At 52.9% G+C, this 13,339-nt stretch overlaps 7 protein-coding genes across 7 annotated transcripts; 5 read left to right on the top strand and 2 right to left on the bottom strand.

The window, feature by feature from the left end:
- The first annotated feature begins 354 nt into the window (after positions 1-354).
- On the top strand, positions 355-2,218 carry BDZ99DRAFT_465878 (uncharacterized protein). Its single transcript, XM_033720646.1, has one exon. It carries the CDS (start codon positions 846-848, stop codon positions 2,016-2,018), a length of 1,173 nt encoding a protein of 390 aa, XP_033573190.1. The 5' UTR covers positions 355-845; the 3' UTR covers positions 2,019-2,218.
- Positions 2,219-4,145: 1,927 nt separating this feature from the next.
- Positions 4,146-5,684, top strand: BDZ99DRAFT_501134 (uncharacterized protein; the record flags this gene model as incomplete). Its single annotated transcript, XM_033723786.1, has 2 exons — positions 4,146-4,237; positions 4,292-5,684. The coding sequence occupies 2 exons, from the start codon at positions 4,146-4,148 to the stop codon at positions 5,319-5,321; spliced, it is 1,122 nt and encodes a 373-aa protein (XP_033573191.1). The 3' UTR covers positions 5,322-5,684.
- Positions 5,381-6,050, bottom strand: BDZ99DRAFT_92423 (uncharacterized protein). The gene has a single exon (XM_033729031.1). The coding sequence runs from the start codon at positions 5,918-5,920 to the stop codon at positions 5,441-5,443; it is 480 nt and encodes a 159-aa protein (XP_033573192.1). The 5' UTR covers positions 5,921-6,050; the 3' UTR covers positions 5,381-5,440.
- Positions 6,051-6,994: 944 nt separating this feature from the next.
- Positions 6,995-8,774, top strand: BDZ99DRAFT_92465 (salicylate hydroxylase-like protein). The gene is made up of 3 exons (XM_033729032.1): positions 6,995-7,259; positions 7,316-7,516; positions 7,572-8,774. Exons 1-3 carry the CDS (start codon positions 7,229-7,231, stop codon positions 8,666-8,668), a joined length of 1,329 nt encoding a protein of 442 aa, XP_033573193.1. The 5' UTR covers positions 6,995-7,228; the 3' UTR covers positions 8,669-8,774.
- On the top strand, positions 8,542-10,041 carry BDZ99DRAFT_573813 (uncharacterized protein; the record flags this gene model as incomplete). The annotated part of the gene is made up of 3 exons (XM_033728322.1): positions 8,542-9,390; positions 9,446-9,967; positions 10,021-10,041. Exons 1-3 carry the CDS (start codon positions 8,881-8,883, stop codon positions 10,039-10,041), a joined length of 1,053 nt encoding a protein of 350 aa, XP_033573194.1. The 5' UTR covers positions 8,542-8,880.
- A 301-nt stretch (positions 10,042-10,342) lies between these two features.
- BDZ99DRAFT_92509 (uncharacterized protein) lies at positions 10,343-11,346 on the top strand. The gene has a single exon (XM_033729033.1). The coding sequence runs from the start codon at positions 10,643-10,645 to the stop codon at positions 11,192-11,194; it is 552 nt and encodes a 183-aa protein (XP_033573195.1). The 5' UTR covers positions 10,343-10,642; the 3' UTR covers positions 11,195-11,346.
- BDZ99DRAFT_92521 (RNA-binding domain-containing protein) lies at positions 11,284-12,898 on the bottom strand. Its single transcript, XM_033729034.1, has 4 exons — positions 12,580-12,898; positions 12,227-12,512; positions 11,889-12,173; positions 11,284-11,837 (listed from the first exon to the last, which is right to left on the bottom strand). Exons 1-4 carry the CDS (start codon positions 12,789-12,791, stop codon positions 11,499-11,501), a joined length of 1,122 nt encoding a protein of 373 aa, XP_033573196.1. The 5' UTR covers positions 12,792-12,898; the 3' UTR covers positions 11,284-11,498.
- Positions 12,899-13,339: the final 441 nt, after the last annotated feature.

The raw sequence follows: 13,339 nt of genomic DNA on the forward strand, positions 1-13,339 counted from the left end.
CCGCGTTCGATGAGAAAAAGAGTAGAGAGGATCACGACACCGGCGATGAACTTTCTGCTGCCGATTGCGTTAGTGGGGGTGTTTGGGTTGGGGCTGCTAGTTAATTATTATTTCGGAGGGCCGGCGGACGGTGAGAAAGAGAGGAAGGTAGGGACGGGGATTTCGGGGGCGGGGTGGTTTTGGATGGGGTTGGATTTGGGCGCGACGATTTGGTATCTTGTGGGTTATTGGTATGGGCGCTTTACACAGAGAAATGGGAAGAAGGATGGAGACGAGTAGGGTGAGGGGCCAAGACGGGGTGGCCTAAGGAGAGGCTTCGTCCAACGATGGATATAAGGAGCTGTATACCTAGAACATGGAGTCTCTTTAGGAGACTGGGACGTCTATCTCGTGGAAAGGTATGTCGATCTTGCGAAGTTCTATTTCGACGATTTGCATGGCTTTCAAAAATTATGTGGCGCAGTCGTCAATCCCAGCCTCAACCCCAGCATCCGGCCCCCATCCGTTTTCCCCCATCGAGCCGAGTCTCCGGTCATCTTTTCAAACGCGCTTGTGAACGCGTCCACGCTCCCGGTCTTCTTGTCCACAAAGACTGCATAACAAACCCTGTAGAAGCAGCCCACGTGCGCGATTGATTGAGTGGGAGCTTCACCTTGAACATCACTGCTTCGAGTATATAGTCGTGCGCCAGCGCCATCTCAAATCCCATCCCATCGCATCGCAATCCTTTTCAGTATCGACATCATCAAATGAGCCTCGATAATTGGGTCCTTCGGTCCTCTGCCATGTCCAATAAGAACATGGCGACGGCACGCACATCCTCCTTTCCCAAAACCTCCGACGAAATGTCAAAAACCTCCACGGAAAGCACCTACGAACCACCCGTGCGCACCCCAACAATACCAAACGAGGCCCCACCCAGCACATCCTCCTCCGTCCAAAGCACCGCCGTCATCGCGCTCGCCTGCTACCCTTACACCCTACCCACCATCTGCATCATCGCTGTAGCAGCCAGCGCCATCTTCGCCTGGTTCGTCTTGTGGGCGCCTCACCTTCGCGGCCGCCATGTCTCGCGGCGCATGGGGTTCGCAGTACCGTTGGGCCTACATGTACTGTTCTGCGCAGGGCTGGCCGGCGACTACTACATCTGGGGCCAGTCGGGGCGGGAAGAGCGGTGGTGGCAGTTCGAAGGGGGGCATAGTTGGTGGGCCTGGTTCTGGATAGTGGTGGGAACGGCAGCGGACACTGTGTGGACGTTTGCGAACATCTCGTGGCCTTGTTTGTGTACGGCTTGGTCGTGGTTGAGGAAGAGGACGGAGATGAAAGAGAAACTGGACGGCCAGCCGACCAACTCAGGGTCTAAGGAGGATGACAACCGCCCCCCAAGCCCGCCCTCTATCACCATGGCCGCCGGCTTCATCGCACTCGGCTATAACGACAGCCCCCTACCTACTATCTGCACTCTCGTCCTGGCTGTCGGGGCCTTCTTCAGCTGGGTAGTTCTAATAGCACCACACGTTGCTCCCGCCCCCCGGTTTAGGAAGAGAGTGATGTCTGCGGATATGAGGTTCACATTGCCGATGGGGCTGCTGTTAGTGTTTTGCGTTGTGTTGGGATGGGATTGTTACTTTGCAACGCATAGTGAAGAGGGGAGAGAGGAGGAGGAGCAGCATTTGTGGGCGTGGTCTTGGGAGGGGCCGCGTTGGTGGGCGTGGTTTTGGGTGGTGGCGGATCTGGTGGCGAATACGGTGTGGTGTGTTGAGATCTGGACGTGGTCGTGGTTTGGGAAGGGGAAGGGGGAGGAGACGAAAGAAGAGACGAAGGATATCCTTTCCACGCCCGAAAGCTACGGCGAGAAGGCATCGAACACCTACGAGCCGCCAGTCCGCCAGCCGACGAACACATGGAAAGACGCATACGGCGAGGACCGCCCTATTTCGCAGCGCCTGGGCCAAAGCAATGGGGGTGGTGGATGGGAGGAGACGATGGGCAGGGATGGGTGCCGTGGTTCTGGGTGATAATGGATATGGCAGCGAATTTCGTGTGGATGCTCGAGAGCGCTAGGAATTGGTCTATTTTTGGGGGAAAGGGGAAGGAGAAGGTGGATAAGGGGACGGAGAAGGTGGATAAGGGGACGGAGAAGGTGGATAAAGGGACGGGACCGGGGCCGGATGGGGAGTGAGGTGGCAGTGAGAGGGGATGGACTTATGACGGCGAGGAATAAGATGACCTGTATACCCAGACTGCGGATTGATAGGAATTGAAAATATGTTCAATGACCATGAGGGAGGATGCTTCGTCAACTTTTGAAATGTCCAGGACATATTGCTGTCACATGATTTAAACGTGACCGTCAATCTCTATTCCCCACTCTGTCTCAACCACGGCGCAACAGAACCTTTGTGCTTCTTCTTATAGCTATGGCATATTAGTGCTAATTAATCTATTTAATATTGGTAGCGTAAATTTCCTAAATTTCTAACATTTCATTATATCGCGGTTGACTGCTCTTAGCAAGATTGTTGTGGACTGGCTTACTGCTAATCCCCAATTTATCCTAAGAGAACCCATTTTGCATAGCCGCCTCGAATCGATTTTCTGGGTCCCTCTTCTTTGCGTCTTGTTTTTGGCGCTGGGTACTCATAATATGTAGGATTCTAACTATGTAGGATAGGAAAATTGTTACGACACACTACGCCAGGCAGCCCGCAGGACGACTGCGCTTGACGGGAAGCGCAGGCGAATTGTAGCCTTCGGGCGCACGCCGTAGGCATGGCCGGAGCCTCGGGCCACATAGGGCCCGAGGACGCACGTGATCTAGCTCGTGCTCGTGCTCGTGCTCGTGTGAGGGGGACGTAACAAAAATGGTGTGAATAAATAATAAAGTGAAAGAAGGTTAGCTATTTAAGTAGAATAGCACACTCTATATTAGACAAGGGTGAGGAATGCTCCCTAGAAAGTAGCTTAAGCTTATAAGGCTTATAAAACGGTATAGGGCCCTGATTCGTGACCTGGGGACAGATTTGAGGCCCCTTGCTAAAACTTGACAGTTTTCTAGCGAGGTCTAAGACTGTGCCGCAGCCAGTGGGGAAGGGTGAGCAAGGGTGAGCAAGGGTGAGCAGACCTGAGGAGAACTGAGCCGAAGCTGAGCCGGGCCTGAGCCGAACTCAGCCACAGCGGCGTTGGGTCACGTGCGGAGAGGGGTTCGGGTAGGGTGCACATTGGGGTGTTGAAACAGAGAAATTGGGAAGGGAAAATGCTAAGAGGCTGACGGGAGGATCGTGTTGGAATGTCTTAATTTAGTCTCCCTTGCAGTGTCTTCTCTGGAGTTCCGGGCACGATACGAAGTACAACGCTTACTTTGGGCAAAAAGGCCCTCTCCTCCCTAGCAAGCAGTGGGGATTTCGGGAGTGATCGTTCGCTCGTGAGAGGCTGAATTGTGACGTCGTATCTTGAAGGATACTTCCGGAAAGTGAACGCGAGATGTTTTGCAGCGGGATTGCAGCGAACATATTTGCTCTATACATAAGATGTAATTATCCTTAGTGAACTTACAGGTAAAGGTCCTAGAATTGTTAGAGAGGCACTTCAGTTAGCATGTGAGGACTGCTTGTCGTAAGGTTAGTTGTTGCGAGAGTGCGAAGGCAAGTAGGACGCGTTAATGCGCCGACATAGATCAGTGAATAGCTCTAAAGAGCAGTCGCCCTAAACATGGCAGTACTGCTTATATGAAGATGCGTGCGAAGAGTGCTCTTCATCCATCACCGGTCATTGTTGAAGGTAGGTGAGACAGTGAGGTTGGAGAAAGATGGCAGGCTCCCCTGAACATACTCTGTAGAATAAAGTGGCAGTACCCAGCACTGTTGGTGATCCTCTGGTGCTTTATTGAACCTGTAAAGCGACAGTTATGGCAAGCCTGCTGCCCCCCAAACGATATTGGACTTCGAGGGAGTCCGTGAAGCCATAATAGAAGTAACATGTGAGTTGACGGTCAACTGTCGTGCCTCGCCTGCCCATATCAAACCATCTACATAACAATCTCAGCTTCGACGCAGGTTATTACGGGCTCACCGTTGGTCTGGCCCTCTCCATCATCACACGAGTATTCCAGAACAGTGCAGAATTAGAGATCGCAAACCACAGAAATGCCACCAGCAAGCCAAGACCGTCCATCCAATGCCAAAGCGACGATGGCATCAACACTACCGGCTCCGAAGCAAAAGCGCTCGCAGCTCTTGTGAGCTGTGATCAAGCGTCACGTTCATTTGCTTGTAGCTGACAAAGTTATCAGCGACTTCTCTGATACCCGTACAATTATGATAAAAGTCGGTCCTGACGGCCATGCCTTTTGTGTCCACATAGAGCCACTTTGCCTGCACATCGAGTACTTCAACATAGCACTCAACCCATCATTCGCTGCAAAAGTATACAAAGGAGGAATGGTCTTGAAGGACACCACCCCAGAAACTTTCCAGCGCGTGTTGAGATGGGTGTACGCGGATAAATATGAGCCTGCTCCAGCTCCGCTGGACAACGGCAACGAGGACGATGAGAAAGAGAAGGATCGAGAAACCAAGTATGAGAAGATTGACACGCTAGTGGAAATGGACTCCTCAGACCAGCAGTCCGATTCTATCGCATCTCGCGAAGACCACTTGGATGTGCTTGATATGTGGATTCACGGCGCCATCGACGACTACTGCTTTGCGGAAAAGTACGGCATGCCTGAATTAAAGCTGTGTATCATGAAGGCATGGCAGGCTTGCGCGTTGAGGATGTATGAAGCGAAATGGGTTCCGGACGACTCCGTGCTGCTCAAGGCTTACGACAAACTATGTGTACAAAGCCCTCTCCGCAAGCACATTACCTCGTGGTTTGCATACGAATACAACTTCGCGGTATACGAGACTGCCTTGTCTAAATTTCCTCGCAGTCTTCTGGAGGAAGTCATCAAGATCATTTCGGCAAGGCTTCTTTCTCGGTTTCGCGGTGAAATTATGGCACCATGGGAAAATTGGTGTGACTGCCACGAACACAAAAATGAATACGAACGGCACTTCTGCGAGGGAGAGCAACGACGAGAACAGATCATACAGGCAGCCATTGCCCGTGAGGAAGAGGATGCTCAGATGTGCTACGAGATCTTGTCTCAAAAACTACCGCCTCTTCTTACTCAACCTGAATTCCACCCGCCTGAACCATCACCACAACCGCATCAAGGCCCACCAAACGACGGCTCTCACCAAGTTTCCCCCGAGCAAGCGGACATGCCCCAGAAGAATGGATCTAGGGATGAAGATGAGAGCGAGGTTCCTATCTAGCTGCACTAAGTCAACACGGTACAGAACAGCTTAACAACACCACATCAAGATGAGACTCTCTTTCAGATCACCCGTGTTATGCTTCTTCTCTCAAAAGGCTGCTCAGCGATTCTCCCGGCCTACCCTCTTTTACCGAGCTCTCCCATCATTAAACGAAGCACTGTTGGTGTCCGTAGAGAGGTGATAGTCTGAAAGGCTTCTTCAGCTGATAGGGCTTGACCGAGGGCGGTCATCTGTGAATTGATGATGGACCTTCTTGTACTGTAATAAGGATAGGATTCAGTTGCTATTCCTACAAAAAGTCGTCGCCATATGCGCGGATTTGAGCGACTGATATGCCTAGAACTCCACGTCACAGCCAGGTAGTTAGCGACTAGCCCATCGCTCGTTTCTCCTATGGCTTGTCTCTCACAACTGCCCAGCTGTAGAGGTCTGCAATCAATTCGATTCTCAGAGCACCTCATGCCAGATTGGCTGAGCCACCTCCTCGAAAGGCAAGCGCCTTTATGAAGCGTCGTATCGAGCCCCTTGCCATTGAATAATGAGGATGGAGGTGAAACAATGCATTGAACGAGGTAAGTGATGTATTGGATGAGCATCTATCTAGGCTACGTACGCCGTATATATACTCTGTGTGCGTGGAGGCTTACGTAGCCGTACCGTAGAACTGTGTGGGCTAAGTATAGGAACCGTGTTCTATATCAAGGTAGCTGAGCTAGCCGTACCATACTCCGTAGGCTAGCTGGCTAAGAATACGTACTCCGTCAAATAAGCATGAGCCTTTCTTTGCAAGGAAGAACATCATCCTTCCATATGGCTTCTATATCACTTGAAATCCGTCTATCTAACGTCCTTGTCATTCACTTAGGAATTGCAAACCACCGCAGGCCAGTTTCAAGTTGTGGCTGATCAGTTGGTGCAGCTCATTAGCGTACCGGGAGCCACTGCGGAATTCTTGTACGCTATCGTGAGCGAGGAGACTTACAACAATAATCGTATGATCCAAACCGCTCTCTACTCTATTACCTAGCATTCTGACACTCTTTGAATTTCCACAGAATCTGTCTCGGTCACCTTCTCCACCGAAAGAAACACGTACGGCACATTCGGCTGGACAGGGGACGGCCTCACATGGCAGGTGGCAGGCATTGATCGTCCGAACTTGATCGCTTGGTATGTATGTGAGTTGCAGCATTTGTACATCAACCTGGGCACCTATCTCTACAACACGCCGACTGGGCGTGCGGACGAGACGATTCATTATTACAACGTGGCGACTACGAACGATAATTTATTTTAGGGGTTCCTTGGTAGAGCAGCAATATAGTAGGGGAGCTTGTAGATATGCAGCTATTGATAACTTTATGAAGGTTAACGAAGCACCTCCTTTTTGTTTGTTTTGAGATTTTGTAACCCAGACCTCACGTGCTCCCCATTTCGCAGCTACGGTGAATGGGAATTCAAAAATTTGCGGACTCTTTTAAAGTTTTGCAGACGCGTCTAAAGTTTTGCAGACTCGTTTTCAAACTTTTGCTGTTTCATTTGAAACTTTTGCAGACGCGATCAAGCTAGTCACGTGACCGCCAGATGATGATCTTTGCGGAGTGCATTGCCGAGCAGCTCATCCGGGAGATCTGCAGCTTTAGTACTCCTCATCTCTAACATCCACTTAACCCAGCGCACGATCCGATCTAACTGCCGTTCCTCGTAGCTTGAGGAAATGTAGGGGCTTTGAGATGAACCAAAACAATCAATGCGTTCATAAGGCGCGGCTTGTGACCTAGAATTTTTAGTTTTTCCTTCAGTCGTACTATTTCCCCACACTTTCAATCTCGTCCTCGACTCTTTCAAAATCTCAATTCAAGTTCCGAATCAGCTTGATCTCGCTGGGGTATTAGAACTCTAATATGGACCTCCACGTTGCAATCATTGGCGCAGGTAACCATGCATGCTGTCTATGATCAAATTGTCACTTCGTTACTCACACTCGACAGGTATGGGTGGGTTGGCCTGCGCCTTATCCCTAGCAAAACGAGGCTTCAAGAACATCGACGTCTACGAATCTGCTTCGAATCTAGGCTTTGTTGGAGCAGGGATTCAACTGGCTCCTAACATGGCTCGAATCTTGGACCGATTAGGAGTGTGGAAAGACATTGAGAAAGAGGCAGTTGATCTCAAGGAGACTAGTATACGACGTGAGAATCAATTCTACTATTCGTATTGAGAAGTAAGTCTTCTGATTCTCGATAGAGGGAGACACGGACAACGAACTCGGCCACGTCGACCTCCGCTATATCCGTTCCACCTACGGCTACCCTCACATGGTAGGACATCGTGCTTCCCTCGCCGGCGCCCTCTTTGCTGGCTGTCAACGCGAACCCAGTGTCACCTTCCACTTCTCTGCCACAGTCGAAGCTGTGCAAAGCTTCTCTCCCAGACCAACATTCAAGGTCCAGCCACGGAACGGCGACCCCTACTCTGTGACCTGCGACGTCCTCCTCGCCGCCGACGGCGTCAAGTCACTCACCCGATCAAAGGTCTTAGAAGAACTCAACATCCACGCAGAGATCCAAGACACCAACCAAGCCGCCTACCGCATCATGCTAACCCGCTCGCAAATCTCGCACGACCCCGACCTTCTCGAGCTCATAAACGGCAACGTAGTGACGCGCTGGATCGGCGAGAAGCGCCATATCATCGCCTACCCGGTCTCTAGCAAAGAAATTTACAACATCAGCACGGTGCAGCCGGACACAAACTTTGCTGCTGCGCCTTCCGCGACCTATACGACAAAAGGGTCGAAGGATAGCATGCTGAAGATCTTTGCAGACTTTTGTCCGAAGATCCAGCGGATGCTTGCGCTTGTTCCAGATGGGGAGGTGTGTGAGTGGAAATTGAGGGTTCATAGCCCGTTGCCAACTTGGATTCATGGGTGTGTGGCTTTGGTTGGGGATGCGTGTCATCCTACCCTCCCACATCTAGCACAGGGTGCGGCACAGGCGATTGAGGATGCAGCTGTATTGGCAGTGGTACTCACGAAGTGCCCAGATTCGTCGCCGACGTCGCTGAATAAAGCTTTGAGAGTGTACGAGGCCGTGAGAAAGGAGCGAGCTGAGACGCTCGTTGAGCTTGCTGCGCAGTCTGGGCGAGCACTACATTTAGGTGATGGTGCAGCGAAAGCAGAGAGGGATAAAGCTTTTGCTGCGTTGAAAGATAAGGAAGGGGGAGGTGTGCCCGATAAGTGGGCTGATGCGGAAGTTCAAAAGAAGATATATGGATTTGATTGCATGAAGGTTGCGGAAGAGGAGTTTGAGAAACTATTCCAGGCATTCGAAGCTCACGTGTAGGCTCGGCTCAATTCATTCTTGCGGTCTATTTAAACATTTCTACGACGGTCAACCAAGGTTCACCAAAACCGAATCTACCATGGATGCAGTATTCTGGCCTCTACCATGGATCAACTACCCTGGTCGCAACCACGAAAGCTCGAATACACATCTCCTCCCTTTAATATCATGTCTCACAACATATTTTCAGTGTGCCATATTCATCCTCCATAATGAGGCGTTCTATGAAACAATCCCAGCAACCTCCCACTCTCCCGACCAGCCTAGTCCTCAATTGGCTCGACATTGCCATCACATTTCTCCTCCCAATTGCTTTCAGTACCCTCGAGACTTACATCATCGGGCCCCTTAGCAGCAACCATTGGGCCCTCCATCCGCTCTCCATCTTCATCCACCTCTTCATCATCTCGCTGGGCCTGCTGCCCTTCCTCCTAACCCGCCACCTATCCCACAAAACAGCCGCCCGCTGCCTCTTCGCCAGCCTCGTCCTGCGCCTCATCTGGGCCACCAGTGGCTTCGTCTGCGTAGACGCAAACATAGCAGCCGACCTCGCAAACCCTCTACACTACTACTTCGGTGCCATAACCCCCAACGACCCCGATGAACAGCATAACTACAGCCTTTGGAACCACTACATCGGCACAGCCTCAGGCAACGCCAGCCTCTTCCTCCTCCTCAACGGCCAACTATTCGCCTACTTCTGGATGCTATGGGAGCGCGACGTAACCTCCCCCAATCCCCCACCCCCATCCAACGAACCACTAACCACTCCCCCAGCACACCCCCTACAAATCCTACTTCCACCTCAAAATCGCCCCCTTCCGCTCCCGCTACACCCTCTCCTCCTACTCCGCCGCACGCCGCGCCCTCTTCGCCTCACCAACAACTTACCTCCTCTTCTTCCTGCTCCTCGGCCGCGCCCTCCGCGCCAGCTCCTCGCTCGGCGACTTCGGCACCCTCGCGCTGGGCATCGTGACCGTGCTCGAGAAGCTGATCGCGGGCGGCGGCGCGGACGCGAGGGCGTGGACGGTGCCCAGCCTGGCCCTCGTCGTCTGCGCGCTGCAGTTGTGGCTCCCGCATTTCGCAGCCGGGTGGGACGGGCTGGTGTGCTCGATCTACAGACATGAGAACCTGCCGCACCGCTGGTTCTGCCACTGCGGGTATGAGATCGTCGCACGGAAAGCGGCGATCGAGAGGGTTGTGGACGAGGCGACGGAGGAGGACGTAGGCGCGGTGGTGAGGGCGCTGGGGCTGGAGACGGTGGCGCTGCCGACGGGGAAGGAGGGTTGGGGGACGAGGGTTCGTCGCTTCGTGGTTTGCTTTCTAGTCGTGTGGTTGCTGATGGTGGGCAGGCTGCTGAGATATACTCATGAGGGCAGAGTGTTGTACACGGAACTGCAGGTTTTTGTTAGGACAGCGTGGGAGATGGGGAAAGAAGGGGATGTTGGGGCAGCATGGAAGTTTGGAAGAGAGAGGGCCTAGCGGCTCAGCGGGGATCATAGATGTATGGATTGGGAATTTGATGATGCCGGCGAGGCTGGGGCCTTCGATCGCTTCTGCTTCCTGCTTTCTAGCTTGATGTTCTCCTTGATGTGTATCGTGGAGCTATGCGGCTCGTGAATCCAGAAGAAGCCTAGGAAGTCGCTTGGTCGTTGCTCAATTAGTCGAAAGGTCCGCTAGAGATGGGCTGGAGTGCCAGCTCATCCGAGGCGTAGATCGCGCGGCAAGAAAGCCAATCAGACGACGTGTTTGAAAGGGTGATTGCTCGGTGGATAGGCACGAGACACGGACTATGGAGTGCTACTCGTTCGATTTATCATGAAAGCTTGTATACTGATACGGACATGTTCGCTACTGTGCTGCGTGTGTCCTCTCTCATGAAGCTAGTGCCTTCGTCTCGGGACAGTCAACAAATAATGGACGCGTTCGAGGAAGCGAGAACGGGAGTCTAGACGAAGCCGCCGTCTTCAGTCGATGCTTAGAGGGAGAGCCGAAGACAGAAATGAGGATCGCATCCCAAGCGTTTGTTTTAGTTCCAGGGCTCTGATGGTTTTGCGAAGGTATGCCGCCAATATCTTAAACTACGTCAAGATTAGTCGATTTGCAAGCATTCAATGCTGTCCTGATCATGGACTCGAGCTTTCAACACCTGCGATATTTGGTGATGCGTTGACAATCATCCCTCAACAGCGGTACGCATGCACATATCCAGTCCAGTGCCGCAGCAAACCCACTTTTGCATTGCCCATTCGCCCATTCGAAAAGCTTACATGCCAAAAGGGGGTAAAAGATCATAGCGAAACAGTACCGTACGCGCCAAAACTCCCCTTTCCTTTTGCCGAAAGCCGAAGGGAAAAGAGAAATTCTAATCGTACATGTGGAGTTTTGACTCGTTTTCATCCCTTTTGCAAAGAGAAAGAAACAAAATCAGAATCAGAGAAGAAAAGAAGAGTTGGACGAATTTTTTCTTGTTTCCTATCAGGTATTGGTGTGAGAAGATGCTCAACTAATTCAAAATCCGCTTAAGATTTCCCCACTCTCAATCCATCAAGTGAAAGTTTGTGTTCGTGATTAAAGTATCCCAATCCTTTCCCAGACCTACCGGGGCCATCCCGAAAGTTTAGTTTTTATTCCCCCGAAATGCAATGAGACAAGACGTGAGAAGGAAAACCCGCCGAGAAGAAAAGTAAGATACCTTACCACCCCAGTCCGCCAACATTCCTAAACAAACTCCACGCGGGAAACTAAACGTGATGCATAAGCGTAGCTGTTGCCAGTGAAGGCACAACTAGATATTCACCGGCTTGCTCCCGGGGTGCTGGAAGTTTGTCTAAGCAGTAGCCTCGACAGCAGCTGGGGTCTCGGTGGTGGCCTCAGTGGCAGTTGTGGTGGCCTCATCTCCCTCGGTGTGGGTCGCGGGGTGGTCATCCTCCTTGCCGGGAGAGTCGATGGCGACCTTGACAGCGATTTCGCGGCCCTCAATCTCCTTGCCGTTCATCTCGGAGCAGGCCTTCTGTTGCAAGTCCTCGGAAGCCAGAGTAACGAAGCCAAAGCCACGGCCCTTGCGGGGTTCGTTGCGGGCCTGGAGCTTCTTGACCATGAAGCGGGGAATGGGACGGAGAGCGATCTTGGCGGAAGAGGGTTCGTAGTCCTTGAAGATCTCCAAGAGCTGCAGGGAGAGTTAGCCAGGTCAATATCCGACTCGAGCCCGCATAATTACCTTGTCCTCCTTCAGGTCATACGGCAGGTTGGCAACCATGACCTTGGTCTTGGAAGGAACGCCATCCTCGGGAGGACCACGCTGCTTGTGCTCGCGGGGAGCGCGAGGCTTGCTGGACTTAGCGGTGGCAGTGGCTTCAGTCTCAGCGCCCTTCTCGGTTGTAAGTGATTCGTTCGTTGTTTCGGTGAGTGGAATAACTTGGCCGGGTACATTTGTCGGTGCGCTCTCGGCAGGAGCAGCGGCTTCGCCCTCGACGGCTTCAGCGCCCTCGGCGCCGTCCTTCTGCTACCAGATTTGTCAGTCCAGATCCAAGTCGACAGTCATATTTGCTAACTTACCGAGCGGCCGCCACGGCCGGCACGTCCACCGCGTCCACGTCCGCGACCACGGCCACGGGTAGAAGAGCGGCGACGAGTCTCGCCGTTGGCGCCCTCCGCGCCGCTGCCAGATCCCTCGTGTGCCTCCGGCTTGCGGGCAAGCTGGATGGAGACCTTACGGTCAAGGATGGCCTTGCCGTTCAGCTCCTGGATGGCGCGCTCGGCCTCGTTGGAAGTGGAGAGATCAACGAAGGCATAGCCGACGGGGCGGGTAGTGCGAGGGTTGGTGGGGATAGACGTAGATTCGCTGGAGGGTTGAAGGTCAGTTTCAGTCAAACACACGCAAGGGTGCCAGTGCTGGGGGGCAAACTTACACGAGGTAGTCCTTGAAGAACTCCTTCAACTCCCCCTCGGTGGTCGCGTAGGCGAGGTTCCCGATATAGAGTCTCCTGCCCTCAGCAGCGCTGGCGATGACTGCCTCATCCTGGGCAGCGCTGGTGGACTTGTCGCCCTCCGCAGCGGCGGAAGGCTCGTTGAGGGTGGTGTTTGCCAACTGGGCGGTAACGCTCTCGACAGGTGCAGACATGATGCTTGAAGTTTTGGATTGATGACACGAACTAGGTGGGTGGGCTAAAGTACTTCTGAGATCGAAGTACGAGAGTCGTGCAGAGGTTGAGGAGAAACTCTGGTGTCCTGGTGGCCGGTAAGGGCTGCCTGTGAACTGGTTCTGAGGGTGATGGGGATTGTCGTTGACCGCCGGGTGGTGGAACTGGTTGACGAGAGGGAGTTGTGCTGGGTAGCTAGGTGCCCGAAGAGTGTGGATGGGTGCTGGGTTTGATGGGAGCTGTGATCGTGCGTTGACTTGATGTTGGATGAAGGAGAATAGGAGGGCCCTGGCCGCGATTGAAAATAATAAGGTGCGCTAGCCGCCGGCGAAACGATGATGCGGCAGGGCAGCCAATGGGGGCGCGCCAGCCTTGCGTCGCACCTTTATCTTACCGTATTTCACTCTGCTACAGCTGCCTCCGCCTCGATATAGCGACTGCTCCACTCTGCTGCAGCGGCAGTCGAGGCTGCATCCTGCCTGGTCGCAGGAGCGAACACCGGGGCGCCTTGGACGCGCTAGAAGTCGGG

The sequence above is a fragment of the Mytilinidion resinicola genome (assembly GCF_010093595.1).
Source record: "Mytilinidion resinicola strain CBS 304.34 unplaced genomic scaffold BDZ99scaffold_16, whole genome shotgun sequence".
NCBI lineage: Eukaryota > Fungi > Ascomycota > Dothideomycetes > Mytilinidiales > Mytilinidiaceae > Mytilinidion > Mytilinidion resinicola.